The 26,920-nt window shown below is 43.5% G+C and overlaps 1 protein-coding gene across 1 annotated transcript in view; it reads left to right on the forward strand.

Annotated features, from left to right (window-relative positions):
• Positions 1 to 26,920, forward strand: part of Cpsf160 (cleavage and polyadenylation specificity factor subunit 1) — a 105,284-nt gene that overhangs the window by 54,557 nt on the left and 23,807 nt on the right. Inside the window, exons 16-28 of the mRNA XM_075673504.1 lie at positions 5,086 to 5,199; positions 5,277 to 5,384; positions 8,605 to 8,814; positions 9,269 to 9,405; positions 9,788 to 9,889; positions 9,961 to 10,039; positions 12,425 to 12,531; positions 16,668 to 16,770; positions 16,834 to 16,923; positions 17,030 to 17,158; positions 17,251 to 17,403; positions 24,825 to 25,032; positions 26,256 to 26,482. Of these exons, the coding sequence (XP_075529619.1) occupies positions 5,086 to 5,199; positions 5,277 to 5,384; positions 8,605 to 8,814; positions 9,269 to 9,405; positions 9,788 to 9,889; positions 9,961 to 10,039; positions 12,425 to 12,531; positions 16,668 to 16,770; positions 16,834 to 16,923; positions 17,030 to 17,158; positions 17,251 to 17,403; positions 24,825 to 25,032; positions 26,256 to 26,482 (1,767 nt within the window). The remainder of the gene's footprint in view (positions 1 to 5,085; positions 5,200 to 5,276; positions 5,385 to 8,604; positions 8,815 to 9,268; positions 9,406 to 9,787; positions 9,890 to 9,960; positions 10,040 to 12,424; positions 12,532 to 16,667; positions 16,771 to 16,833; positions 16,924 to 17,029; positions 17,159 to 17,250; positions 17,404 to 24,824; positions 25,033 to 26,255; positions 26,483 to 26,920) is intronic.

Below are 26,920 nucleotides of genomic sequence, written 5' to 3' on the forward strand. Positions count from 1 at the left end.
AACTGGACGACGCCTATTCTCTGTTGGCTTACCGATTCTGTGGATTCGTTCAATGCCCACGTTGGGCAGCTTCAACAGGTCGTCAAGGATATCTTTCGATACTGTCCGCTCAAGAGAGGCAATATGCTCCCCTTTTGCTTCCTCTACTCCAAAAATGATGAGGTTACTACGTCTGCTTCGGTTCTCGAGGTCGTCAATCTTCAAAAGTAAGCTGTCAACTGTCTCTTGCAAGGCATCAACTTTACTCGTATATTTGGTGACCGTTGAAGCTATGTTATCCAATTTCCTGTCAATGGCATTCAGTTTGTCAGTAGACTCTTTAAGTTTACTGTTCGTTGTTTGCTTGAGGTCTCGTATGGCGTCGCGTATGATTTTAAGAATGTCTTCAGTAGAAGGACCCAGATTAGATTCAATGTCTCCAGAACATGGTAACAAATTAACAAAACAGTGATACATCATCAATGTAAGATCAAAAATGGACCGTGGGCACGGCAGAAGCAAGAGGCATACGTTGTTGCTACGGTAAGAATGAACCAAATGGTCTTGCCTCACCTGCACAGTAAACAAGAAGGGATTCGTGAGACGCATGGTCTCGGTGCTTCCGCCGTGCCCACTGGTCGTGATCCGTGCAGTGCAGTCCCTTAAGTACACCCATGTAGCAGATGTAGATGACGTTGGTATCACGTGAACGTCTGGCGTAGCTCTCCAACCGCGCCGGCTCCATAGACAATCGTCGGCACCGTGAAACGATGTGTCAAACCTGGCAACTTGATGCGCAGTCGTAGTAGCATTAGGTAGATTGTCGGTGTTCAGTTCCTCGGCCGGTACAGGTGAAGAAGCGAAAAGGACGGCCTGCACAATAAACAAGAAGGGATTCGTGAGACGCATGGTCTCGGTGCTTCCGCCGTGCCCACAATGAGAAGCTGCTGCACTGTCAACTTTTTGTATGTTTTACATGGTGAAATAACCTCTTTACTACGATGCCCCGATGTCGCATTATCGGTTATAACGATGAAGTCTGGCTCCTCGGTGTTCGAGCCGAAAGGTAGTGAAATGCGAAATCCTTGAAAAGAAAAAAAGAAAACGATAAATGCGAGCCGCTGCACGATGGCCCACTGCTCGTACGGCCGCCGCGCATTCATTTTCCAGTCTTCTCCTTGCGCCTCTCTCCCGTCGCCTTCCACCCCCTCCGAACATGAATGGCCTACGCCCATATCTCTACACCGCGCCACCCTCCGAAACACAAATGGACATGCGCCAACTGCGCATCTCTCATCTCGCTCGCTGGCTCCTCATTCAGCGCAGTTCTGCAAACAGCCTAATCGGCCATGTTCGTCTTTGTTGGTTGCGTCGAAATCGTTCCTAGCCACGTGGTTTCTCAGCTCCTTTTGACTCGCCGCCGAAACGGAAGATGACTGACCCGCCCGCTGATAATCGGCAATGCATGACGTTGCCAGTGAAAAGAAAGCGCAAGGCTCTAGATTTGAAAACTAAGTACTAAGTGCTTCTAACTGATGAGGCGATCGTCACAAACATGCTTGCATTGGATAGTGACGGTGGCGACGGCAGCAATGACGTGGTAGGGCAGGCTGCCTCAATGTTGTCCTCACAGGAGGCCCGGCAGTTGAGTCAGTCCCTTGGGGGCTTCGTTTTCGTGAGGAACCTTCAGCTGCACTACGTGGAGCACCTGGATACCTTGGAGAAGGATGTCGGCAAGGCTGATGGACATAGGGTTTTGTTGTGCAATGCAGTGCGACGTACGTGGCGAGACGCTTGTGGCAATCTCACCTCAGCGTTTCTTCTGGATCTCTCAAGCTGACAGGCTGCCGCGGCAACCTCCTCGCATTTTTTAAAAGGCCCCTTTTGGGCCCACGAAAGCGCTGCCTCGGCGGTGCTCGCATATTGCTTGCCACCCGTGACCCCTCGTTGCAGTTATAACAGTGCCATTCTTTAACGCCGACTGCCGCAGCTTGTTACACGTGATCGAAGCACTCAGGAAGCAGTTAACGAGTTAGCACAATCAGCAGCTGGATGGAGGAAGGTGGTGGGGATATAGTGGGGCACTGGCCTCCTCGCCATTATAGGTTGCTAAGATCAGCTCTGCGATTGCCCTATTTTGATTTTTTTTTCATGCAACCCGGTTTTAACAATTATCGGTTATAACAATGGAATTGTCGTGGCATTTGAATATTGTTATAAGTGCGTTCGACTGTACCAGCAGTCATAGAGGAATTGTGTAATCAAGCAGTATAGGAGGCTTACATAAATATCTTGGAAAATATCTACAAATATTCCACAGCTACCCTAATTCTCCACAAGAAAAGCAGGAAGATACCTATAAAGAAAGGGGTTAGACAAGGAGACACAATCTCTCCTATGCTATTCACTGCCTGCTTGGAAGAAGTATTCAAGCTATTAAATTGGGACAGCTTAGGAGTAAGGATCAATGGCAAATATCTCGGCAACCTTCAGTTTGCAGACGACATTATCCTGTTCAGCAACACTGGGGACGAGTTGTAACAAATGATTGAGGACCTTAACAGAGAGTGTAAGAGTGGGGTTGAAGATTAATGTGTGGAAAACAAAGATAATGATCAATACCCTGGCAAGGGAACAAGAGTTCAGGATTGCCAGTCAGCCTCTAGAGTCTGTGAAGGGATATGTTTACCTAGGTCAACTAATCGCAGGGAAACGTGACCATAAGAAGGAAATTTACAGAAGAATAAAAATGGGTTGGATTGTATACGGCAGACATTGTGAGCTCCTGACTGGAAACATACCGTTATCATTGAAAAGGAAGGTATACAATCAGTGCATTTTTCCACTGCTGACATATGGGGCAGAGGCTGACATATGGGGCAGAGACTTGGAGACTGACAAAAAAAGCTTGAGAACAAGTTAAGGACCGCGCAGAGAGCGATGGAATGAAGAATGCTAGGCATAACTTTAAGAGACAGAAAGAGAGCGGTTTGGATCAGAGAGCAAACAGGTAGTATATAGACGATGTTCTAATTGACATCAAGAGAAAAAAAGTGTAGCTGGGCAGGTGCGCCGGTTAGATAACCGTTAGAGCATTAGGATTACAGAATGGGTACCAAGAGAAGAGAAACGCAGTAGAGGACGGCAGAAGACTTGGTGGAGTGATGAAATTAGGAAATTCGCGGACGTTCGTTCGAATCGGTTGGCGCAGGACAGAGGTAATTGGAGATCAGAGAGAGGCCTTCATCCTGCAGTGGACATAAAACAGGCTGATGATGATGATTATGAGTTTACAACATGATGCGTAACGTATGATAGCATTAATGTTGCGTCGCCCACTGACACTAACACGTGCATTTTGTACTATACTTCAAACACTCTGTTGCTCTTTGTGTACAGTAGTGTTGACTACTGAAATTATTAGTTCTATGGCAGTGGCTGTAATAAGGATTAGATGTTCTGACTTGCCATTTAGCGTTACTGTCGAAGCTGTTTTCCCATGCTGGACATTGAAGCGCAAGTCGTTCATAAATGTAGTCCCACAAACTAAAGTGCATATAAGTGATTGTGTTCACTTGTGCTGGTGCCTTAATATGAAGCCCTGCAGGTGTACTTTCACACGATAGTCCCGTGAAGATCACTGAGTGTATAGTCGGCCCACATATGCCAATATCCCAAAGCCAAAAAAAAAAGCTGGTAACTAGCACACCAAAGCTAACCCCCAATGCCATCAGGCAACTTATGCAGAGGAGGCCTCTTTTAGCTGCATAACCACAAACCAGGTCCTTCGTAGCGCATATGCATACCTGCCAACTCTCCCAAATTTTCTGCAGTTTATGAATTTCGACTTGTTAAATTTTACAAATGTTGCGTAAAGTTTTTTTTCTTTTTTTTTTCTCTAAATCCTGTTCACAAAAAAGTTTTGCTATTCAATCTCCAAACCCTGCTTTGGGAGTCCCTTGATGGTGAAGAATGCCAGAGGGGTACTTGCTTCGAGTGAGTTTACAGACAAGTTTCTGAAGCAGGTGAAATCTGCAATGGCAAAGTTGCTTGGAAAAAAAGAACACTGGGATATATGAAACACTGTGTTGCTTGTCAGTCTCCGCTGTTCCAACTTTGCTGCTGCTTGCATACTGTGTCTAAAGCTAAATCAGCACTAATAAGAGGCATAAGTTGTAGGGTCTCAAGCCTGCTCTTTGGACAAAGGAACGATTTCAAACTCGATTGCTCAAAATGTGACCAGAGAGCCACAATGGAACACTTCTTTTCGGACTGCCCCGCAGACCCACCACCCAAAAAACTCCAGAAGCTTTTAGGCTCACAAAAGTGGCAGACTCTGGTTTCTAGCTCTGCTCTGGGAGTACAAGTCCGAGTCACAGCATGAGCCCAAGAAGTCGCGTTCAGCACCAACTGAGGGCCATCTGGTGGGGTCGCAGGATCCATCAGTCCCAGTACCGATAACAAAGTTTTATGACTGAGTGTGCGTGCCGAGTTCCCACAGCCAAAGAGACTGAGTTGCCCGAGTGTCCCCACCGTCAGGTGCCGTTAGCAGCAGAACACTCGCACCATCTCTCCTAGTACTGGGCGACTACCGACTACTGTCACTGCACATTACATGAGCAAACTGGATTCCAAGGGACAGGAGAGTCATGCAGGGAAAACATTATCAGGGGACATGAGAGAGTCAATGTATCCCTCATAAGTTGTGTGCTCAGAGTAAACTTATGAAAAAAAAATGCTTGCTATTGCCTCCTTACATCCCACCCCCCCGCCTTGTTGTGGCCACATGGTTTTTAAGAATTTTAAATTTGACAGGTTCAAAGTTACGCATATGTTATGTGGTGAGACCAAACATGGAGACAGTTGCATAGGGAATTGCATAGGGAAGACAAACATCAGACAGGGTATATGCAATAGCGCTTGTCCTCAAAAGTGTCGGCTATGAGCCAAGCTCGCATAGGAATATATTGATATTGTGAATGTTATCTTATTATGTTTTGGCTTGCATTTGTTTGTGTGATTGTGTGTGTGTGTGTGTGTGTTGTACAAAAGCCTGTTCAGTTGCTCATTTAATATACATTTTCTGTTTGTTGCACCATGAAACAGCTACAAGAAAAAAAAGAAGTGTCAGATGACCCCGCCTCAGAAGACAAGGCTACAGAGCAGCCTTTGGCCAACACACATGCCTTTTTGATCCTCAGCAGGGCAGACAGCAGTATGGTATGACCTGACCATCAGCTCTTTCAGGTGACAGTTTGTGTGCAATCCAAATATTAATGAGCTTTTGTCATGTGCAGATTCTTCAGACTGACCAGGAGATAAATGAGCTTGACCATAGTGGCTTCAGCACGCAAAACCCTACTGTATTTGCAGGCAATCTTGGTGATGGGCGCTATGTACTACAGGTAAATAGCTTTCAGTGGATACAAGTCATCTTTCGCTAGAGTAAAAAACTGTGCTGTCTTACACTGCCATCTTCTAGCATAAACTCTCGTCAGTTACATTATAGTCACCCACCGTGGTATTCCAGTGGCTATGGGGTTGTGCTTCCGAGCATGAGGTGACGCATTCTATTTTGGCCTCAATGGCCGCATTCCAATAGGAGCACAATGCAAAATGCTTCTGTGCCGCTTATTGGATGCACATTAAAGAATTTGAGGTGGTCAAAGTTAATCTAGAGTCCTCCACTATGGCACGCCTCATAATCGAATCATAGTTTTGGTACGTAAAACCCTAGAATTTATTTTATTTATTAGTATTACTTATTTTTACATCATAAAATTAAATTGCACAGGCCTCCAGTGTAAACATTGCAATTTATCAAATTATCTAGTGGCTCCAATTTAAGAAAAGCAGAAAATCATCCAAACACTGTTATTATTTAGTAGTGTTTAACCATTTCTAATACCTGTGTCACACGGGCACATTTGGGAGGCCTTCCAGTCGACGGCCTTCGAAACGCCACAACTCTATCGACTCAAAGGAGTTGTCGCGCTGCCACACGGCACTTTTGAAAGGCCGTTGAGTGGTTCAGGCATTTCTCGCAACATTGTGTGGCACTGCGGATATTTATTTTCGTTTTCATGTCACGAAAAGTAAGACAACATTAAGACCACTTAAAAGCGTTATGGTGGTGGTGTGACGGCAGATGGCAACACATGGAGTAGAGGGGGAGCGTACTAGACAACATGGAGGAAGGAATGAACACAAGCACGTCGCTATTGTCGAGAGTATGTGCAGTTTGCACATATCAAGTGGCAAAAATACTTTATTGAATAATTAATAACACTCATATATAGTATTTTTAGAGCATTTTGGTTTGATTTGTTCTTTCTAACAGTGAGTACAAGCACACTGTGACCGAGAGGGCATGTTCGCGCTGTTTCCACTTCCATTGCTCAAAGGCTATCGAGATTTCGATAGAGTTGTAGGGTGCTCCATTGACTTGATAGACTATTGACTGGGCGGCCTTCGAAACTGCCTGTGTAGCAGCTCGAACTTGACCTTTGAGTCAACTGACTATCGGTTGGAAGGCCTTCCAAACGCCCGTGTGACACGGGTATAACACGCCCCTGAATCTAATATGCACCCACCTTTCATGGGTTCGGAGCAGAAAACAAGATGCATCCAATATTTAAAATTTTTAAAATTATTATTATTTACCTTTTTTGCCTTTTATGTATGTGTATAGCATGCCTAGGGTAAAACTTGCTGAGTTCACCTTCACAGAATGGAAATTTATCTACATTCTGTCTGTCATCATTGCTCTCAGGCAGCTCTTTATTGCTTACTCAAAACTTGTCATTCTCCGTGCAGTCCCCTGCGTTTTATATTCTGCATTTCTTGAATGACTCTGCAACTGTTGCAAATGAGATGGTGGACCACGCCATGTCTAACCGCTTTGCTAGTTTGTCCTGCAATGCATGCAAGACTCGACATGCTGAAAACATGATGAGGCTCTATTACAGCTAATTCAGCGTGGAGCTCCTTTTTTAAATAAGCTTTAGTTGAAAGTGGTATGCAGTCATCCTGACCTGCATGAAAACTTGTGCCACCATTATGTGATGGCAATGGCGATGACGCTGGCCCTGAAGGTACGTTGCTTTCAATGCTGAAAAGTGGTTTTGGTTTTGTATGTGAATGTAATAATGGTGCAAGCAAGTTTCAGACTGTCCCCACCCATTTCCCTCCTTTTTAAGGTGCGTTGTAGAATCGGGTAACTGCGGCCATTCGTTGGGGTGAGATACTGCTTGTGTGGAAAAACCTGCTGAGAGCAGACCAAAACTTGGCAGGCAATAACTCTTTTGATCCATTCGCTGTCCTCTAGCACCGCCAAGAAAGATGCTGCAGCAATGCATCTGTGTGAAAAGTGGGGTCAAGCATGTTCCTGCTGACGAGTGAAGCTCAAATTATGCAGTGAGGGCCAATTACAGGATATACAGGACGTTTCAGTGAACACTTCCAAGTAATATTTTTTAAGTACCTGTGGCAGATAGCACAATTCTAGTCCGTGAGCCGGTATACTCGAAGAGGTAGACATTACTTGCACAAAGAACTGAAATGCATAATTGGCTAATTAACAAACATTCACTAATTAAGTTAACTAATTACCTTGTGGCACACATTGAAATTTACAGATTATAGCGGGTGAGACTGCAAGGCATATTCACTTGCAAAGAATTGTGTGGATGACACCATTTACAATGTGCACCGTCAAACTTGCAGTAAAAATGCACTGTCGTTCCACATATGCAGCAAACATATGCAGCAAGAAGAAAATGCCTTGCTGTTCGCGGCAGCTGCTAGAAAAGAGCAAGAACAGCTCATATAGTTTATTAAGAGTGTGATGATAGCCGGGTTCAAAGTGGTACAGGTTTGTACCATTATTTTATTACATCCTCTTGAAGTACGGCATAGAAGTGACACAACTATGTACCACTGGCCTGCAAAGGGTTGCATTTCTGGAAGTTCCGTAATTTCTGTCTTCAATTTGTTACAAACAATGAAAGGCCAACATATTCATCGTAAACATTCACTTTATTACTGTGCTCCGTGACTTTTCCCCCAGGCTGTCCACATGCTGCCCATTCTTGCATACCACACCACACGCCACCTACTCACGCCACCTGCATCTTCCTTTCCCTCTTGTCGCCGCCCTCTTGCGTTCTGCTCCTCTCTGGCAACTACAGTATACTACACCTTGCCTCGCCTCACTTGGCACTCTCGGGTCGCTTACGCCACCACTCTCTCCTCACAAGTTGCAAAGTTTTAACCACATATCGAGAGAGAAATTCAGTTTTGTGTGAACTGTGATTTCAGCATTAACGTGTGATTTCAATTTCTTCTGAAAAGGCCAGTTTGTTGCATTCTATAAGAGGCTTGGAAGGTCCTGGGTAAAAGGTCCTAGGCTGTCACTGGTACTGTTTGCTGTAAACTTGCTTCTATGAGTTCTGGTTGTACATGCTTCTGATCAGCTCCACGAGTTAGTAAGCCAAAATTGTTCAGGATTCTGCACATATGCCATTGAAAAGGGAGGGCCAGTGCTGGCTAACATGTTGCGAGAGGAAAGCTGCTTCACTCGATAGGGAAGGAACTGTTCAAAGCAGTGTCTCTCAATGGATGCAGGTTTGTCCAATGGGGGTGCGCCTTCTAGATGGTACCAGGCAGCTGCAGCATATTCCTTTGGATGTGGGCTCATCCATTATTGCTGGTTCCCTGGCTGACCCTCATGTCATCATACGCAGTGCTGAAGGCCTCGTCATTCATCTCACATTGCGTGGAGACCCTGCTGCAGGTTGTCGCCTGGCTGTTCTGCGGCCACAGCTTACAGCAGTGGTAAGTAATATGGGGGGGGGGGGGGGCATCAGTCGTTTTTCTTTTTTCCTTTTGTCCTAATTGCATTGTGTTCGTGCTTCTTGCATGTTGTCTCACTCAGCTTTTTCTGTGCAAATATTGTCGCAAATTAACATTATAGTGTTATTTCTTACTGAGAGCTTGATGGTCATTCAGTGCCATATGTTTTAAGCATTACACTTGATTTTCTTAGAACGACATACCGTGCCTGATCATTTGGTCACACTAACCATCATTATAAATTATTGTCAATGAAAAAGACATCAATTCATAGAAACGGTAGCAAAAAAAAAATGCATCTTGGATTTTACTGTTCCTAGTGGAAACTACCAGGCATTGTGTGTGGCTATTTCTGTATTTTACAAGTTTCTTTTTTGTATTTTCTGTTTTCAATTGTTTTACTGTCTATTTTCTGTCTCTCATGTTTATTTGACAGAAAGCAAAGATTTTGAGCATATGTGTGTACAAGGATGTGAGTGGTCTTTTTACCACTCAATATCGAGAACCAGATGAACCAGTCAAGCCACAGAAACCTATTCCTCCCCCAAAGGAGTCCATTGACATATCATCAAAGTAAGACTGCACTATTTTGTAAAGACTCTCATTATGGCAAATGCTCAATCACAGCCAGTTACGTGACAAGAGGTCAGTCAAGATAAACAATATTTAACAAAACTAAAAAAAGTGATAAAAGTATATAAACTTGCAGTTGCTCTGCTATCACTGCCAGGCCAGCCAAATATTTTCTTGCAGAAAAGGGTGCAGGAGCCGTATTGATTTTCTCTTCTAGGCATTTATTTCGAGACAGTGAACTTAACTTTTCTTGTTGTAAACTACCATTAAGGAAATAAAATTTAACCAAAATTTCATACATTTTTGTTCTTTTGTCTATAGATCCTTTTCATGAAAGGGTACATACAGTTGGTTGTTCCTAATTCTTTCCTGCATTCTATAGTGGTCTTCTTGATGATGAAGATGAACTGCTTTATGGTGAATCTGAGGAAAATCCTAGTCACAAGGAACCAGTTCGCATGACATCCCAGGAAGCTCCCGCTGAGTAGGTCCATATTCATTGTTTTATTTACTCTCCTGTGTTCTTTGTGTATGTAACTTTGCTTTATGTTGCAGTGAGGAATCCATGTTTGAAATAAAGGACGTGGCACCAACTTATTGGTTGTTTGTAGCTAGGGAAAATGGTGTCTTAGAGGTGAGCATCTCTTTGCAATTGACAAAGTATAGTCGATTTCCGTTAATTTGACCCTGACAAGTTTGATGAATTTGATCTAATTAACTTGTGGGTTGAATTAAAAGAAAATGCAGAAAAAATGTCAAAACAAACCGCTGATTCCCATTTGGTAGTATTCGCCCAATTCTAACGCCCCTGGATCTAACGCATGCCACTTTCTGTGTGCCCAAAGTAGAAAACTAATGTAGAGATAACATTAAAGCTCCTAAAGAAAGCAAATTTTACCGCACCCACTTTTCTAGCAAGAAAAAAGGGCAATGGTCTAACATGTGTTGCACAGTAACGGCTGGCTTCCTAAAGTAATTTTCGGTGCCGCAATACAGTTGTGCGGCAAGGCATGCAAATGCAGTTCCTGGCTAATTTTTCTTGAAAAAAAAAAGCGCAAGTTAGAATTGGGTAAATACATAATCAGACATTGTGAGCTACCATTATATTGTTTGAAAATCTTCCTAGGGCAGGTTGGAGAAAATCCGAGGACAGTTAATCATTCCTTATCAGTTGTGAATGCGAAAGCATTAATGTCCAATTGAATGTCGCTGAGTGGTCCTTCGAGTTATGAACTCCTCTCAAGCAAGTGAGTGCGTTGAGACCCTTGGCACATTTTGATTTGGTCTTACCAGGGTGCAGTTAGAGCACAGGTGAGAGCTTGCGAGGACAAGGAACACGCGGGTAACACAGGCTTTCGAGAGCGTATGCGAGAGCGAGGGTGACGTGGCGTTGCTGGGTGGTGGCGATGCCCTCTCCTCTCATGCAATGGCTGGTGTACTACTGCCGCAGCAGGTGTGCCTTTTCGCCCTGTCTGCTTCATTGAGGCGACTTTGTGACGTGGCGTCGCTGCCAATGGGAACTTCATCAAGGCATACTCGTGCTGTGGCATCGGAGCCAATTGGAAATGAGGTGTCGTTTCTCTCCTCCTGATGACAGGCGTTGGCTTTTTCGCTCTATCAGCCATATGACACTATCGCATCAATAAGCGTTTTCGACGGGCTGACGTGCATTCAACGCATCCTTTGTCCTCTAAGCTCTGCCGAGACACACTACCAGTAAAGGGGTCACTATTGGGGTAACCATATGGGTCACCATGTGGGTCAGGCGTGTGCATGCTGACTGGTCAAATTTGAATTACCTGGCCAAGGCCAATATTAGGATTGCAATAATGAAACTTTGAGCCCATAGAAATGCTTAGGCGGTGGCCAGGACTTTGGGTCGGGATCAAATGAACTCTTTTCATACTGCGTCCATTGTGCATTGTTAGCCCGCTAACGATCGTTTAAGAGGCTGCTTTTGAGACCTTCCGTGCCACTCACAGACACACCGTGCTATCGGACGTGAAGGAGAAGAACTTTATTTTTATTTTTTAAGCAATTTGCTTTTTTCCTGCCAGGCGGTGATGTTTGAACACTCCTTGAAGTTTTGCAATTGTCAGAGTAGAAATCAAAAATGGCTGCCCACTATTGAATGTTTGAGAGGCCACTTTCGAGACCTTCCACTCTGCTCATAGACAAACTTCACTCATTGGTGTAAAGGAGAACTATATTTTTGTTTTCTAAGCAGTTCAATTTTTTCCTAAGAGGCAGTCATTTTTGGACACGCTCCAAAGCTTCATGATTGTCAAAGTATAGGAAGCAAAAGAATGGCTACCTCCGGGAGCGGCACGTGCGCTTTGAGAGATTGCAGATCTCATGATTCCGCTACATCTATGGCTCATTTTATCAATGAATCGAGCAGCAGCTCGTCTGAGAATGCTGCCTTTTCATTGGAATTAGACTCTAAAGGCGACGACACAAACCAGCCTGGAACATCGGTGGCCGCAGCTTAGCGCGCCCAACTGCAGCGCTTGCAGTTAAAATTTTGTAGTGGAATACCTGTTCAATGAAAAATTTTTAATTTTTTCGGAGAGAGTGCCGGAGATATTGGACAGCAATACATTTTGTATATCTCATAATTTTTTCTACATATTTTACTTAGTAGATACAAGCATGTCTTTACAAACTTTGTTCATTGCTGCCCCATAATCATGATTCTGGCAATTTGTCTTTTTTATTACATATATCTCATTAATGAAACTTTTATGCATGAAAAGCGCATTCATTCTGCTTTTTGTTAATGCATTACATAAAATATTCAGCGCAGTAGTTAATTCAGAAGAAAGATATGGCATAACCTACAAAAAACACCTGTTTCCCCCATATTAGGGAAAGAGTTAACTGAAAAATCGAATTAACGGAAGTCTGTGTACCTTTCTCATATATTGCTTTCAGATTAGCAACCCAACAAATTGTACTGTCTGATTGCTTTATTTTCATCAAATTGTGTTGAATACATTTTGTTTTCTTGTTTTTTTAGATATACTCTCTTCCTGAATACAAGCTGTGCTTCCTTGTGAAAAATTTTCCGATGGGACAGAAGGTGCTTGTGGATTCCGTACAGATGACTGCCCCATCTGGCACAAAGTATAGTCTTTTGTATTCCATCACATAGCTCCTATAGCAGCTGTTACTGGCAACTTCTGTATTAAGCTCTGCTAATCACTCACCTGACCTACTGCATGCTGCATGTCTGGTTGCACATCATTTTTAAGCTAGACAAGCGTTCTGCTATTGCCAAAGGCAGCTCTTTTTAGTTATATTTGCTTCTGTTAAATTATTTTATTGACAAGTTGAGGCTACTGAAAATCCAGCATTAAACTTGTTTGCACTTTGTAGTTGTGCATATTTTTTATTATGGTGGATATTTTAAAAAGTAGTAATAGCATACCTAATCAAGTCTTTTTTTTTTTTTTCCTGTTGAAGGTTTTTTTAGTGATCACTGCTTTGACCTGACTAATACAACCAGCCTGTGTCCAAAAAGTAGTAGATGCACAACCAGATAAAAGGAAAATATAATACAGTTGAACCCACTTATAACGATAGCGGTTTTAACAATATATCGGTTAAAACAATGCGAAGCTGCTGCACCATCAACTTTTGTATGTTTTCCATGGTGAATTAACCTGCTTACTACAATGCCCCAATGCCGCATTATCAGTTATAACGATGAAGTCTGTCTGCTGGGTGTCCATGCTGAAAGGCAGTGAAATGCGAAAGCCTTGAAAAAATAAAGAGAAAATAAGAAATTTGAGCCGCTGCACAATGGACCGCTGCTTCAACAGCGACGGCGGGCTCATTTTCTAGCCATCTCCGCGCGCCTCTTTCCCGTCGCCCTTACACCCCTCCAAACACGAATAGACAGCGCCAACTGCGCTGCCCGCAGATTGCTCGCTGGCTCCTCATTCAGCGCAGTTCTGCAAACAGCTTAATCACTCGCGTTTGTCTTTGTTGGCTGCATCGAAATCATTCCTGGCCACGCGGTTTCTCAGCCTCATTTGACCAACAGTTGGTTTGACTCGCTGCCCAAGTGGAAGATGGCTGATGCGCCCACTGATCATTGGCAATGCACGATGTTGCCGGTGAAAAGAAAGCATACGGCTATAGATTTGGTAACTAAGTGCCTCTAACCGATAAGGCGATCGTCGCAAACGTGCTTGCATTGGATAGCGACGGTGACGACGGCAGTGGGCTTCTTCGATGTTCCACTTCTGGCTACCCGCGGGCTGCCAGAGCCAGCCAGAGCGTCTTCGTTTTTCTCGGGTTGCTCCGCCCACCGCGCTACGCACTTCCGCCAGGCGTTCGTTTTGCTCGCGCTGGACGGTTCTGGCTACCCGCGGGCTGCCAGAACCTGCCAGGACGATTTTGGTCTGGCTGCTCTCTGGAAGTTCTCTGGCTAGCAGACGACTAAAAGAGGCGATGGGCTCTCGCCGCCATCTTTACGGGGACTTCACGGATTGCAACGCGGGTTCTTGAGGACTTAAATTTACCTCGCTCAGCCAACTGTCTACGGTCATCTTCGGATTTCCTTACTTCTAGCTTTATCTTTTTAGGTTCTAACGCTCCGTTCCGCATCGCGAAGCGGTGTGATACGAGCCGTGGTGAACCGTTTGAAGCTTTTGTGTGTGTGTGTGTGTGTCCCCTGATTGCTTCTTTGCGGCGGTGAACAGCGCGCCGCGCTCTCATGCGTGCATGTTATCTGCATCGTGTTCCACGCAAGTTGTAGATGCTCATTCACACATTGCGGTACATTTTGGGTTCGTCTTTCTCTGGTGGTGTTCCTTTTCACATATTTCGCGTATGTATATCTCTCCTTTCTCTGCAGTTGGCCCGTGTTCGCTCCGTCTCTCCGTCGTATGCTTAGGTGGCAGCTCGAAACCGATATGTGTTCGAACTGCAGGCCGTTGATCTAAGAATACACTGATTGCACTCTGTACATTTAGACACACGTACATTGGCTTATTGCTCTCATGATTGCGACCAATGTTGTTTTTCTTGTGAAACGTTTCGCTGGTCGCAGGCGACGTGCATTTTCACGCGCCAGCCGCATCCCTAGCTCCTTAAATGAGAAGCACCATCAGCCACAACAAACTTTCTGAAATCGAAGCCCAAGCAGGTCGGCGCGAAATTTTATGCGTATGAGACGTACCCGATAACCTGCTTTTTCATGTTTTGTGATGACACAACGCCAACTCATCAATGTCGCCGGTGGTCGACGTGGTCGCTGCGAGCAGGGATCCTCCAGCTATCGCTTTCGAGTATACAATCACGATTTCGCGTCTTCGTCATCCGCCCCGTCGGAGGCCATCTGTTGCGCTGCGCAAGGCGAGGTTGGCCGAGTACGCGTCCTGCGCCGAGTCACGCGAAAGTTATCGTATTCCTGAATGCAACTATATATTTTGAAGCTGGCAACGCATAAACTGGCCGACTACGCCGAGTGCGCGTCGGCCTCGACGGGCGCTGCCATGCTGGTAGCATGTTTACATTTGGCCAGCTGTACCGGCGTTCGATTTTGCAAACTTCGGGCAGGTTCGGGTTGTCTTGGGATCCCAGCCCACGTGACTTCCTGTCAGAACCGGAACTAGCTGGCTGCCGTCTGGCTCCCAGCGGGCTGCCAGAACTCCGAAAATCGAAGAAGCCCAGTGATGACGCGGTAGGGCAGGCTGGCTGCCTCAACGTTGTCCTCACAGGTGACCCAGCAGAGGATTCAGTCCCTCCAGGGCTTCGTTTTTGCGAGGAACCTTCCACTGCACTACATGGAGCACCTGGATGCCTTGGAGAAGGATGTCGGCAAGCTTAGCATAAAGCATGCAAGGCTGACGGCGAGAGGGTTTTCTCGTACAAGCCAGTGAGAAGCACATGGCGAGATGCTTGTGGCGATCTCGCTTCAGTGTTTCTCCTGGATTTCTAAAGCTGACAGGCTGCCGCGGCAGCCTTGCAATTTTTAAACTTTTGGGGCCACCAATGCGATGCCTCGGCAGTGCTCGCATATCTCTTGCCACCCATGACCCCTCTTTGCAGTTGTTATAGCAGTGCCATTCTTCAATGCCAACAGCCACCGCTTGTTGCACACGATCGGAGCACGCAGGAAGCAGTTAAAGTAGTGAACACAATCCGCAGCTGGATGGAGGAAGGTGGTGGTGGAGACGGCCACTGGCCTGCCCGCCATTATAGTTTTCTCACAACAGCTCTGCTTTCCCCCTATTAAAATTTTTTTCATGCAACCCCGTTATAACGATTACCGGTTATAGCAATGGAATTTTCATGGCACTTGAGTATTGTTATAAGTGGGTTTGACTGTATATATATCTAAAGTTGAACAGGGAACAGAGTAACTTATTTTTTAGCCTCACTATTTACATATTTATTTTTTATTTATTTATTTTTAGCCTTTGAGTTTTCACAATAAATAGTCGAGGGGCAAAGAACAGTAAGAACATTACAATAAATGAACAAGAAGGAATGATCTGTGGTAAGCGAAATCAATACATCTGAAATGTGAATTAAATGTACATTTAGATGTACAATACACTGGGCTTACAAGGCAAATAGAAATGCACTTACAAGATATAACACAATTGAGGAAGTTGTCCAGTGGCTATAAATGTCTTTGGAATAGAGGAACACAAGTATATGAACGGCTTTCAGTGAACACTGAATTTTTGTCTTTTATCAGTTTTCATTAAGGTATATGATGGCATGTTGATCAAATGGTGACGAAAGTGGTTATTGTGATAGTGTATATGTATATATTACTTATGTAAAAACAAAGGCAAGCTATATTGTGATGGATGGTGGTGCACAAGGGAAGCTTAAGAGCTCATTCCTTGTGCAAACACTGGCTCTGCAGTGAGTCTCATGAGATAAGAAAAAAAAATGGTTTTGCACAGCCTTTAGCTGATTTATGAGGATGACCTTACCAGGATGTCATGGTGATGAAGCACGATCCAGTCCAAGAGGGATATTGGTAGTATATTTTAAATTTAGCATTAGCCTTCTTAAATAATTACTCTAAACAATGGAACTGGTTTAAAGGCTTTAAACTTCGTGTAATAATACTAATAATCGAATTCATACAGCTAATGCAGCTTTCCAGCATGTCAAGCTATAGCATGATAACTTCAGCATTTTTTCTATTGCTGGTTGGTGTTTTTGTTGTTGCAATCCTTTTCCATATTTTATCTAATCTATCGACTTTTTTTTGTTGATCTCTTTATGTGCAGGTCATCTGAAAAGCTTTCGGATATGTCTCATGAGTCAATGCCAGTAGTTCATGAAATCTTGGTCGTGGGACTAGGAATCAGACACTCTAGACCTCTTCTTCTTGTAAGCGTGTTTTTATAAGTGACGAAATCTTTTTTTATTTACATCTTGTTAATTACATTCCAGGCCAGGGTAGATGAAGACCTGCTCATCTATGAAGCTTTTCCTTTTTATGAAACACAGAGGGAAGGTCATCTAAAACTTCGGTTCAAAAAGGTCGGTTTGTGCCATGTATTAAAAACTTATTTCATAAGTGTATTCTGTGTGTAGGGCTGCTTCCTGTGCAGGCTGTTCAACTGAAGTCAATGGCTATTACTTTCAGATGTCACATGACATATTCTTGAGAGAACGAAAGTACAAGACACAGAAGCCTGAAAATGAAGAGGAGGAAAAGGCTTTTCAAAGTCGACAGTGGCTCCATCCATTTTCTGACATCTCTGGTTACTCTGGGGTTAGTTTCCGTTCTTTTTCTGTCTTAGTGTAAAGTTTTTCTTTGCACTTAATATTCCTGAGCTGTTCTACAGGGTTGTTGCTTTTCTTTAGGTATTTCTTTGTGGCTATCGGCCATACTGGTTGTTCATGAGCTCACGTGGAGAGTTGCGCTGTCATCCAATGTTTGTGGATGGTCCCATCCACTGCTTTGCCCCATTTCACAATGTCAACTGCCCTAAGGGTTTTCTCCACTTTAACAAGCAGGTAAGCTATTCTTTATTCTTTATTCAGACATACCCCACTCAGCCCGAAAGCGTTACAGCAGGGGGGTTACAAGCATGAAAAGAACACATCTTGATTCACACTGCACACCTGTCCACATGACAGTCGATTCCACTGAGCGATAGTTTTTACAAAAAAAAGAATTGGCATACAGGCCCGTCCTAGCCCAGTATTCTCTAATTTTGCACTGGTGGTCAGTGCATGCCGATATATAGTTTGGTGGTTTTATGTACATTTTCCTATCAATTCCAGTTTTGTTGTGATAGATTTCATACAGAAGCTTTAGCCGCAGTTTCTTTTGGCGAGACGACAGGGATTCCCAGTTGAGCTCTGTTTTCATTGTTGTGCAACTGTACTTCCTCCCGTACCTACCCGAGACGAACCTGGCTGCTCTGTTTTGTATTTTTTCTAGTTTATTTATAAGACATATCTGTGACGGATCCCAAAGGGTACAAGCATATTCCAGAATAGGTCGTATACAAGTTAGGTACGCCGTGCTTCTAAGATTAGAATTTGCACATTTTAAATTTCCTTGAATGTAATTCAAAGCAACTGCCGCTTTGCCAACTACATAGTCCACGTGTGCCCGTCAAGAGCAGTCGCCAGACAGCATCACGCCCGAATATTTAGTCATGGATTTATTACTTAATATATTATTCATTAGACAGTAGCTGGCATTGATTACTTTTTTTCTTCTTATTAAACCGCACATGGACGCACTTAGCCGTATTCAAAATCATTTTCCACTTAGAGCACCATCCGCAAATACGTTCTAGGTCGGCCTGCAGTTTGAGAACATGATGTTCATTGTCGATTTTTCTATACACAATACAGTCATCTGTGAAGAGCCGCATGTTAGAGTCAATACCTAAGTTAATGTCATTAATAAAAGGGAGTTCTAGCCTTCTAGTAGATTTACTCTTTATTGTGTTTACCGTATACTATTTTCAATAGAATATATGCAAAATCTGCTAGTGCGCTTTACCACACACCTCTTTGACATAAACCAAGATAGCTGACCTTGGGCTAGAATCATAATTGAAATGTCAACATGCAGGATGACGACATATTTCTGTTGGCATCTGTTCTGCACACCGTCCAAGCTTTCTGAACGCATGTCTCAGCTTTAAAGGGCCCCTCACCAGGCCAGATAACAAATTATGCTTATACGCTGTAAGTTGTTCTACCGGGAGCGTTCTACCGCAATAATTTTTACAGTTGGTTCATTAGTAGCTGAGATAGAAATAACTGAAGTGCGGTGAAATCATGATTTCAGGAGTGGCGCACTTCTGGTGACAATTTTGCACTCGAGTTGTTGCATTTGTCCTGTTTTGTGCAGCAGAGGATTTTGCGCGCTCTACACAAGAACACCTGATTAGTGGTATAAGTCAGTGCCTCAACCACAAGCACTGAGGCAGGCATGAAAGGATGAAAGAGCAAGAAAATGACATAGGTTCGTTCTCTGCACGTGCAACTGCAGAACATGGGAACAAGCAGACGAAACGGAAGTACATCTCTCTTGCTACGATACAAAGTAAAACAAAAACACACAAGCGATTGGTTTGTACGTTTTATTATTTCTCTGAAATTTGATTCATCTATAGAAAATAATTCTCGAAGTCATGTGTCACTATGAGTGACGTCACAGAACGGCCACATACGTCGGTGCACATGCACGATTTATGTCGACTGTTTGGTTGGGAGTGCGGCGCCTGCGAGGAGGTCAAACGGTATTTGGCTTGAAATTTAAGCTCTTTCTGCGGTGTGTAGGGATGTAATATTTAGCAGACACTATCATTACTGCGCATTGTATGCACTGCACTTGTCTGTTCAATATGGCCAGCCCTGGTGAGGGGCCCTTTAACAGCATTACCACCAGCAACGTGGCCATATTGGTCGGGACAAGTTTGCTGTGTAGGAAAGCCTGCTTACGGATTTTGGCATATTGTCTATTGAAACAATAAGGTGCCAAAGGGAGTATGCAGAATTTGCTTTGAAAACCCCAAAATAAAGATCATTTTTAAAGGACAGTATAACAGAAAAAGATAGACATTGACAACTACCCTGGGGAGTAATGCAACTTTAAACTTCATTGCATGAAAGTTGGTCTGAGACTGTACATAAAACTGCTCATGTTTATATCACATCATCTGTGCCTATGGTAATGTTTGGCAAGCATGATGTCAGAATTGCATGTTTTTTTATATAACAAATTTTGGAGCATGGTGTCTATGGTGTAACTTCATGCCCTTGGGCAGACACTTGCTGATGTCAACAGGAAATTTATGAAAGCAGTTGACAGTTGCCAGCATTTCTATTAGCATGACGCCAACAGTGCCATTAGTGAAGGATATCGCTTTTCATTCTTTGGCACCCAGCTTGTCAGTACACGTTAAATTTTGGGGGAAGTCTACAAATCAGGGTAGGTGGACCCTTCCAACTCTGCAAAGTAGCAAACAGAGACTGAGTATGTACACCAGGGGGTAGGTCATTACAGGTCGAGTGACAACTTGTTGCAGCAATTTAAATTAAGTATTTTGTGAATATCATTAGAAGCAGATTGCACTTGCTATGTAAGGAAATTTTGTGGAAGCTCAGGAACCTAAACATAAATTCTGGCAAGGATCATTTGAGCAATGGTCTGCCATGATGAGTCGGAGCCACTTTTCTGCCCAAGTGGCCATACAATATTGCCAATGTCGACTGGGCTTTACATGTCGCAATACTTTGTGTAGCAATCTTGCACACTGGAAACGGTGCTGAAGCCTCAGCAGTTTATGGGTTGCAGTCATCAGCACTTGGCTGTTGGGCATGCGTTTCTGCAGCCACCTACAGTGCAGGTTATAGCTACAATGCTGGTTACATGCATTTCAGTTTTGAAATGTCTGTGAAGAGTTAAGGTGTTTTATACTTATAAACACTTGATAGGTGTCTTAATTATAACCACTTGAAAAATTATAGGTGTAACATTAAGAGACGGGGATACAGTGGTGTGGATTAGCGAGCAAACTGGGGTAGCTAATATTCCAGTTGACGTGAGGGGGAAGAAATGGGATTTGGACAGGACATGTAATGTATATGAAACCAAAGTAATGCATCTAGCAGTTAGTCAATGATCTATAAGTGTTCCAGAATGAGTATCAAGAGAAGAGAAATGTAGTCGGGGACAGTAGAGAACTAAGTTATGTTATGAAATTGGTAAATTAATGGTGTCAGCAAGCATAGGGCAGAGGTAATTGAAGGTAGCTGAAGGTGCATGCCTTCGTCCTGCAGTGGATATAAATAGGCATATGATGAAGGTGATTCTGACTGTGACAACTTTTAACAAATCATGAATTTTTTCGCCGTTTATGAGTTCAATTAATCAATAGATGAATGGAGTGTTATATAAAACCGTATTATCCTCTCATTTAAAGCCTCTTTGGTCCTAAAATGATTCCTTCACTTCCAAAATGGTCCAATAGTTCCTGGGATACATTAATGCATTAGTAAAATTATGTATATTTTTTTAGTACAGTCAATCTCGATATATCAAACTCGAAGGAGGCTGCAAAATAATTAATTATAATTAATAATTATTTTTTAAATTAATAGTAATACAGTCGAAACCCGTGATAATGAAATCCTGCAACAACGAAGTATTTTCGTATCCCCAGTGAACGTCCACTATATTCCATGCATTTCTTACCTCTCGGTAACGAAATGTCGTTTTACTACAATCCCGCATCAACGAAATTTGCCGGAGCGTAGCCCCGCATATTACCTACTCGCGTAGGGCTAGCAGGCTCCAAAACATGCTCAAATGCATTGTTTTGCACTAACATTGTATAAATTGCCAACACATTACACTTGCATGGGCGGCGCCATTTTTGTTTACAAAAACAACCAAGTGGCAGAAGCGATCAAGTGCACTGGAAACCCGTCATGGCCGCCATATTGTCTATTGATCGCCCGTTCGAAGCAGCACGCATGTTGCTACTGACATGTGACAATGGTTTTGCACACCTACTAGGCGCATTCAGTTTGCCTTTCCCGCGGCTGACGACTTGGCGCGGCCTAGGTCAGTCGCGTGAGGTGAAACTGAATGCGCATTTCGAACAGTGATCGGCGATCATGGAAGTGTGGTGCGTAATGTGCGCCTCGATGGAGCATGGAGTGCCATGCATCGGATCGTGATTGAGCGATCGTCCGGGAATACGCATCCCTTGCGTCAAGAATGCTGGTTTTTGTGCCACCCGACAGGCATCGTGTCCGGATTAGGCGCTGGACGTAGATTTGCTCTTAGGGGCCGTGATCGCGATTGTTTGCCTTCGAGTACACGAGATACGATCACCTTTGCATTCGGCACCAGACGCGTTGGCGCCTATTAGCGACAGTGTGTGCTGGAGAAATGCTGCTGCATGCGCTGTTGCTCTGCGTCCGGTGCGGAGTTACGCAAAATCTCGCAAAAGTGATTGTATCTCTGAAAATAATTGACTGCTCCACGGCAGTGCTGCCACTGCTGATCAATGCATGCGGCGCACTTTGTATTGTTGGCAATGCGGTTCTATATCCTCTAGCAAAGCTTTCCAAAGTAAGCTAACGGAATTTTGACGGTAAAGTATTGTTCTGCGATGCATTACCTATCTGTGCTGTCTCTTCGCAACAACAAAATTCTCGCGAACGCGAATGTTTTTGTGTTCCCCGCCGATTTCATTATTGCGAGGTTCAACTGTAATTCGAAATATAAAATATGCCTATCTGAAGCTTATCTGAGATTTCCGCATGTCTCGGGCATTTTCCCCGAGATTGTGAACAGTAAGAAAATTACCCATTTGCCTCTTCAAGGCCGTGTCAAATGCACAAAGTTGACTCATTTTTATGTCACGATTTTACAGGTTGCTCGCATTGCAGAAGGGTTTTTCATAATGCTAAACTTAAAAGCCTGCATCGACCAACCGCGGGTGCACCATCATGCGCATTGAAGTGCTAGTTGCGAGGTTTCTGCCCCCCCCCCCCCCCCCCCCCCCCCAGGCCCACCACGGAAGCAAACTACCCTATATGAATTTGCGTTGTGCCGCCATCAGCTCATTTATACTGCAAATCGCACATGAATGTCTGCAGCTGTCTTTCCATTACAATACACCATTTAAACGGCCAATCTTCTTACATGAGCAATGAGCCAGGCCGACTGTTGTCAGGTTTTGGAACCAACTTTTTCTAGGGACCAGTCGTCCTCGCTTCTCAACCACCCTAAAATGCTCATGTGTCTCTTACGTGCCGCTCAGCACTTCGACATCTCGCAGCTGGTATGTCCCTCCGTTCTCAACCCTTCCTCCCCAGCCCCTGCATCAATGACTGCCAACACTACACAGACACGCTGTTAGTTTCAAAAGGGGCCTTCAGCTTGCAGAACATCCGAGTCCATTCCCATTCACGTGTAACCATGCAAACATTAATAAAACGTTATCAGCGCAGACCTGCCAATCGCACAGTCATCAGCCTTCCAGCCGTTGCCGCAATGGTCTTTCCGATCAAGTGCGGATGTGGCATGCAATAGTTCTATTAAATTCAAACTGTAATGTAAAGATCTGTCCAAGTGGAGGTTTGGGTCGAATTCATTTTGGTCGCTCACAGAATCCTAAAATGCCGTGCACTGAAAACCCTTGTCTTCAGAAGACAAACAGAGGTGGCGCAGCATCTCCAGTTTGGCATTCGATGCCCGGCGCCATTTGTCGAAAGGCCAAGTGACAGCCACACTTTCTTGTGGAACGGGTATCGGACCAGGAGGCCTTTCTCGTTCTTGTTGCAGAGTGGCGATCCACTCTTGCCGATAATGAACAGCCACAGTTTGCACAGTTTGCAAAACTGAAAGCACCCCTGGTAATTTTTCCACCATGGCATTTACTACCCTTCAGATTCAATCTCATTTGACATCTGCTTAAACAATGCTGTTTCAAATTTTTTCTAAATTAAATATTTTCAGTGACGCCAAAAATTGATCACGTCACCGTTAAGAGAAGCGCACTTGCAGGAATGCAGCATGGGGCAGCGTTCGATATATCGAATGTGCTGATGAATGGGAGTTCAATGTACGCGTATTACATTGCTATATTTTTTGCATGGGATTTTTCAAGAGGATTTTTACAACTGTTCGATGTAGATGTAGAATAATTCGATATATCCAAGTTTTATATATCCACGATCGACTCTATAGTAAGTTGCTTGTGTGTGGGACTGTATAGCTTGCTCTAATGCATTGCAAGCACAGTGGCAGAGGTTTAAAAATAGCCGGCATGAGTGCATGTAGCCTTGAGCAACAAAGTGTTGTGTGTGCAGAAGCACTTGTGGTTCATAAGGAAAGAGGGTGGTGGGGGTTCCAGGGACAACATTCTGCAGCATCCGTCTCACATCAAGGGATTGTGATGTCTCAAACATGCTTTGCTATCACCAGTATATCTCATTCACACATTAACAAGGTCTGGTAGGTTGTGCATAAACATGTGCGTGTGTGTGTGTTGAGGTCTTTAAGGTATGGTGGACATAGAGGGGAAAGGTGTTTACAGGCAAAAAGTGTGCAGTTTTTTTTTTTTTTCAGTTTTGTTGTGCCTTTATATAGAATGCTTCCAAAAAGATATGCAGTATGTTTAGATTTCCAGCTCAAGCATGTTGAAAAGGCCATGTTTGTTGGGCACACACAGGTACTTTAAGAACCTTTTGTTTGGTGAGGTATGAGAGCATTCACATTTACAAACCCTCGTAAAGAAATAAAGTGCTAGTAAGATAAACAATATTATTGTGCTAAGCACTAGGTACCGTCTGACTTCCTTCAGCTACTAACAAGCGTGTGGAACAGGCCACTGTACTATTATAGACTGGCTTGCACCAACTCTTTTTCTATGTTTACAACAACTGTGGAAGTCATTGCCTACACATGTGATAGATTCAGCAGTATTGCCTGTTTTACTGCAGCATTTGATGTCACTGCCTACATTTTGAGGCACCTAAGTTGGACAGCTGTCTGGAGGGCTAGTGGAATAGTGGAAAACTACTTTTCAGCTTGGCATTGCACAGTCTTAGTTTAGCAGTCTTAGACAGGCTTAGTGGAATAGCAGGATCAAAATGCGCATGTGCAGAAGGCTATATGTCCCATAGCGTTTAGCGTGTGCAAGCTATTACTCAGATTTAATGTTACCGTCTTTGCGTAGTTTGCATCAATGCACTGCTTGAGTCGGGGATGCGTTTATTCCGGTGAGGGGAAAGGAAATACAGCAAGGTACACTTACACCATTAGGCACGTAGTGGCGCCAGCAGTCGTAACCATTCGAAAGCGAAACTGTATACTGAAACAGGATATCACATCTGCTACACTTCTTTATTTTGTAAAGTTTGAAGCATTTTCTTTTCTCTGTTATTACATTCAGGGAGAGCTGCGAATCAGTACACTTCCAACACACCTGACTTATGATGCCCCATGGCCAGTGAGGAAGGTGCCTCTACGGTGCACGCCACATTTTGTCAACTACCATGTGGACAGCAAGACCTACTGTGTTGTCACAAGCCAGCCGGACCCTTGTAATCACTTGGTCCGATTCACAGGAGACGAAAAAGAGTATGAGCTACTGGAACGAGGTATGTTTCATATTTCTTCCCTTGCCATTTGAAGTGTTATTGGTGCATGTCATTTCAGTATAACTTAAGGCTAAGCACACATTTCATTTGGACACTGGAATGCATTTGTTGTCTTTACTGTACACCAAATTGTAGCAAGGAAAGTGTAACAGGAAGGCAGTTTTGAATTGCGATGTTTCATCTGAGAAATGTGGCTGCTTTTTCAGTACTACATCATCATCATTATCAGCCTATTTTATGTCCACTGCAGAATGAAGGCTTCTCCCTGCTATCTCTAATTACCCCTGTCCTGCGCCAACCGATTCTAACTAGCGCCCACGAATTTCCTAATTTCATCGCCCCACCTAGTCTTCTTCCGTCCTCGACTGCGCATCCCTTGTCTTGGCACCCATTCTGTAACCCTAATGGTCCACTGGTTATCTAACCTGCGCATTACATGATGTGCCCAGCTCCATTATTTTCTCTTAATGTCAATTAGAATATCGGCTATACCTGTTTACTCTCTGATCCAAACTGCTCTCTTTCCGTCTCTTAACGTTACGTCAGTATTACATAACATTTAGTAAATAAAATAATTAATTACTGTTGTGAGCGCAGCATCTTTAACTAATCAAAAAATATTTTTCTAAAATAATTTAAATATTTCCTTCGGTGATGACTAGTGATGTGCACTTATCACCAGTCTTTGATTGTTATTGTTACATAATCTAGCCTTGACCAACTTTAGCATAACAGTTTCTGTATCCATCAAGGTTTTATCGAATTTTGTTGCTTTTGCAAAACCAATCTGAAATCTTCACATATTAAATGAAAAATAAATATGGTTAATGATTGGATTCTTATGAGGACTTAATTTTGAAACAGAAGAGCCTTTGGGGGGGGGGGGGGGGGGCAGTTCTTCTACATTAACAGTCATGTTTTTTTCTTCAGTCTGCCTTATTCTTGCTTTATTTATTCATTTGTTCAGTTTTCTTCAGTATTTAGTATATTGTGTTGCTTAGAAAAAGAATGTCAACTTTGTGAATAGACAGTAGTTTGCAAAATATATACCTATATCCCCTGATCATTTCGTAACACCAGCTTTCCTTGCAGCATATACCTCTTAGTGGCATGAGCATGTTGCAAAATTTAGCATTGCAGAGTATTAAAATCTTGTTTTGCAGTAATTTTTATCATGGAACTGTGATTCCATGCTTTATCTTCAAATTTACTGCTTTTTGCAGATGCCCGGTACATATTTCCAACAATGGACAAGTTTTCGCTACAGCTACTGTCACCAGTCAGCTGGGAGACAATCCCTAACACCCGCGTAGATCTGGATGAGTGGGAGCACTTGACATGCCTAAAAAATGTCATGCTTTCCTCAGAGGGGACAACCACAGGCATGAAAGGTTACTTGGCCCTTGGCACCAACTACTGCTATGGAGAGGATGTCACCAGCCGGGGCAGGGTCTGCACCATGTTTTCACCCTACTTTTCTCAATTCCTTGTTGAACCAGCCTTTGATCAACTTACTTCACCCTGTTGCTATTTCCCATTGAATCTGAAAGCATCTTCGCAGTTAGTTATAAAGTGTTCATTGTGCAGTGTTAGGGGAAATAGCATGTTTATAGCTGTTTGTATTATTCGTTTTACTATTTTGTTACCATCGCAAAATTACTATCTTTGAGGGGCCTAAGAAAAAGAAAAATTTGTAAGTGTTGGAAGGCAGGCAGTGTGAAATCACAAGGGGTCTCAGAGGGATACGTGAAAATTAGGCTTGAGGATGGAGGATACCCTTGAACACCAACTGTTTTGTTTCTTTAGATATCTGAATGAAGTTTGTAATGTAGGTTCATAGCCACAAACATTTGAAAAACTATTAAATTTCATGGAGCTATGTGGTCTA

Source organism: Dermacentor variabilis, chromosome 1 (assembly GCF_050947875.1).
Source record: "Dermacentor variabilis isolate Ectoservices chromosome 1, ASM5094787v1, whole genome shotgun sequence".
Lineage (NCBI taxonomy): Eukaryota > Metazoa > Arthropoda > Arachnida > Ixodida > Ixodidae > Dermacentor > Dermacentor variabilis.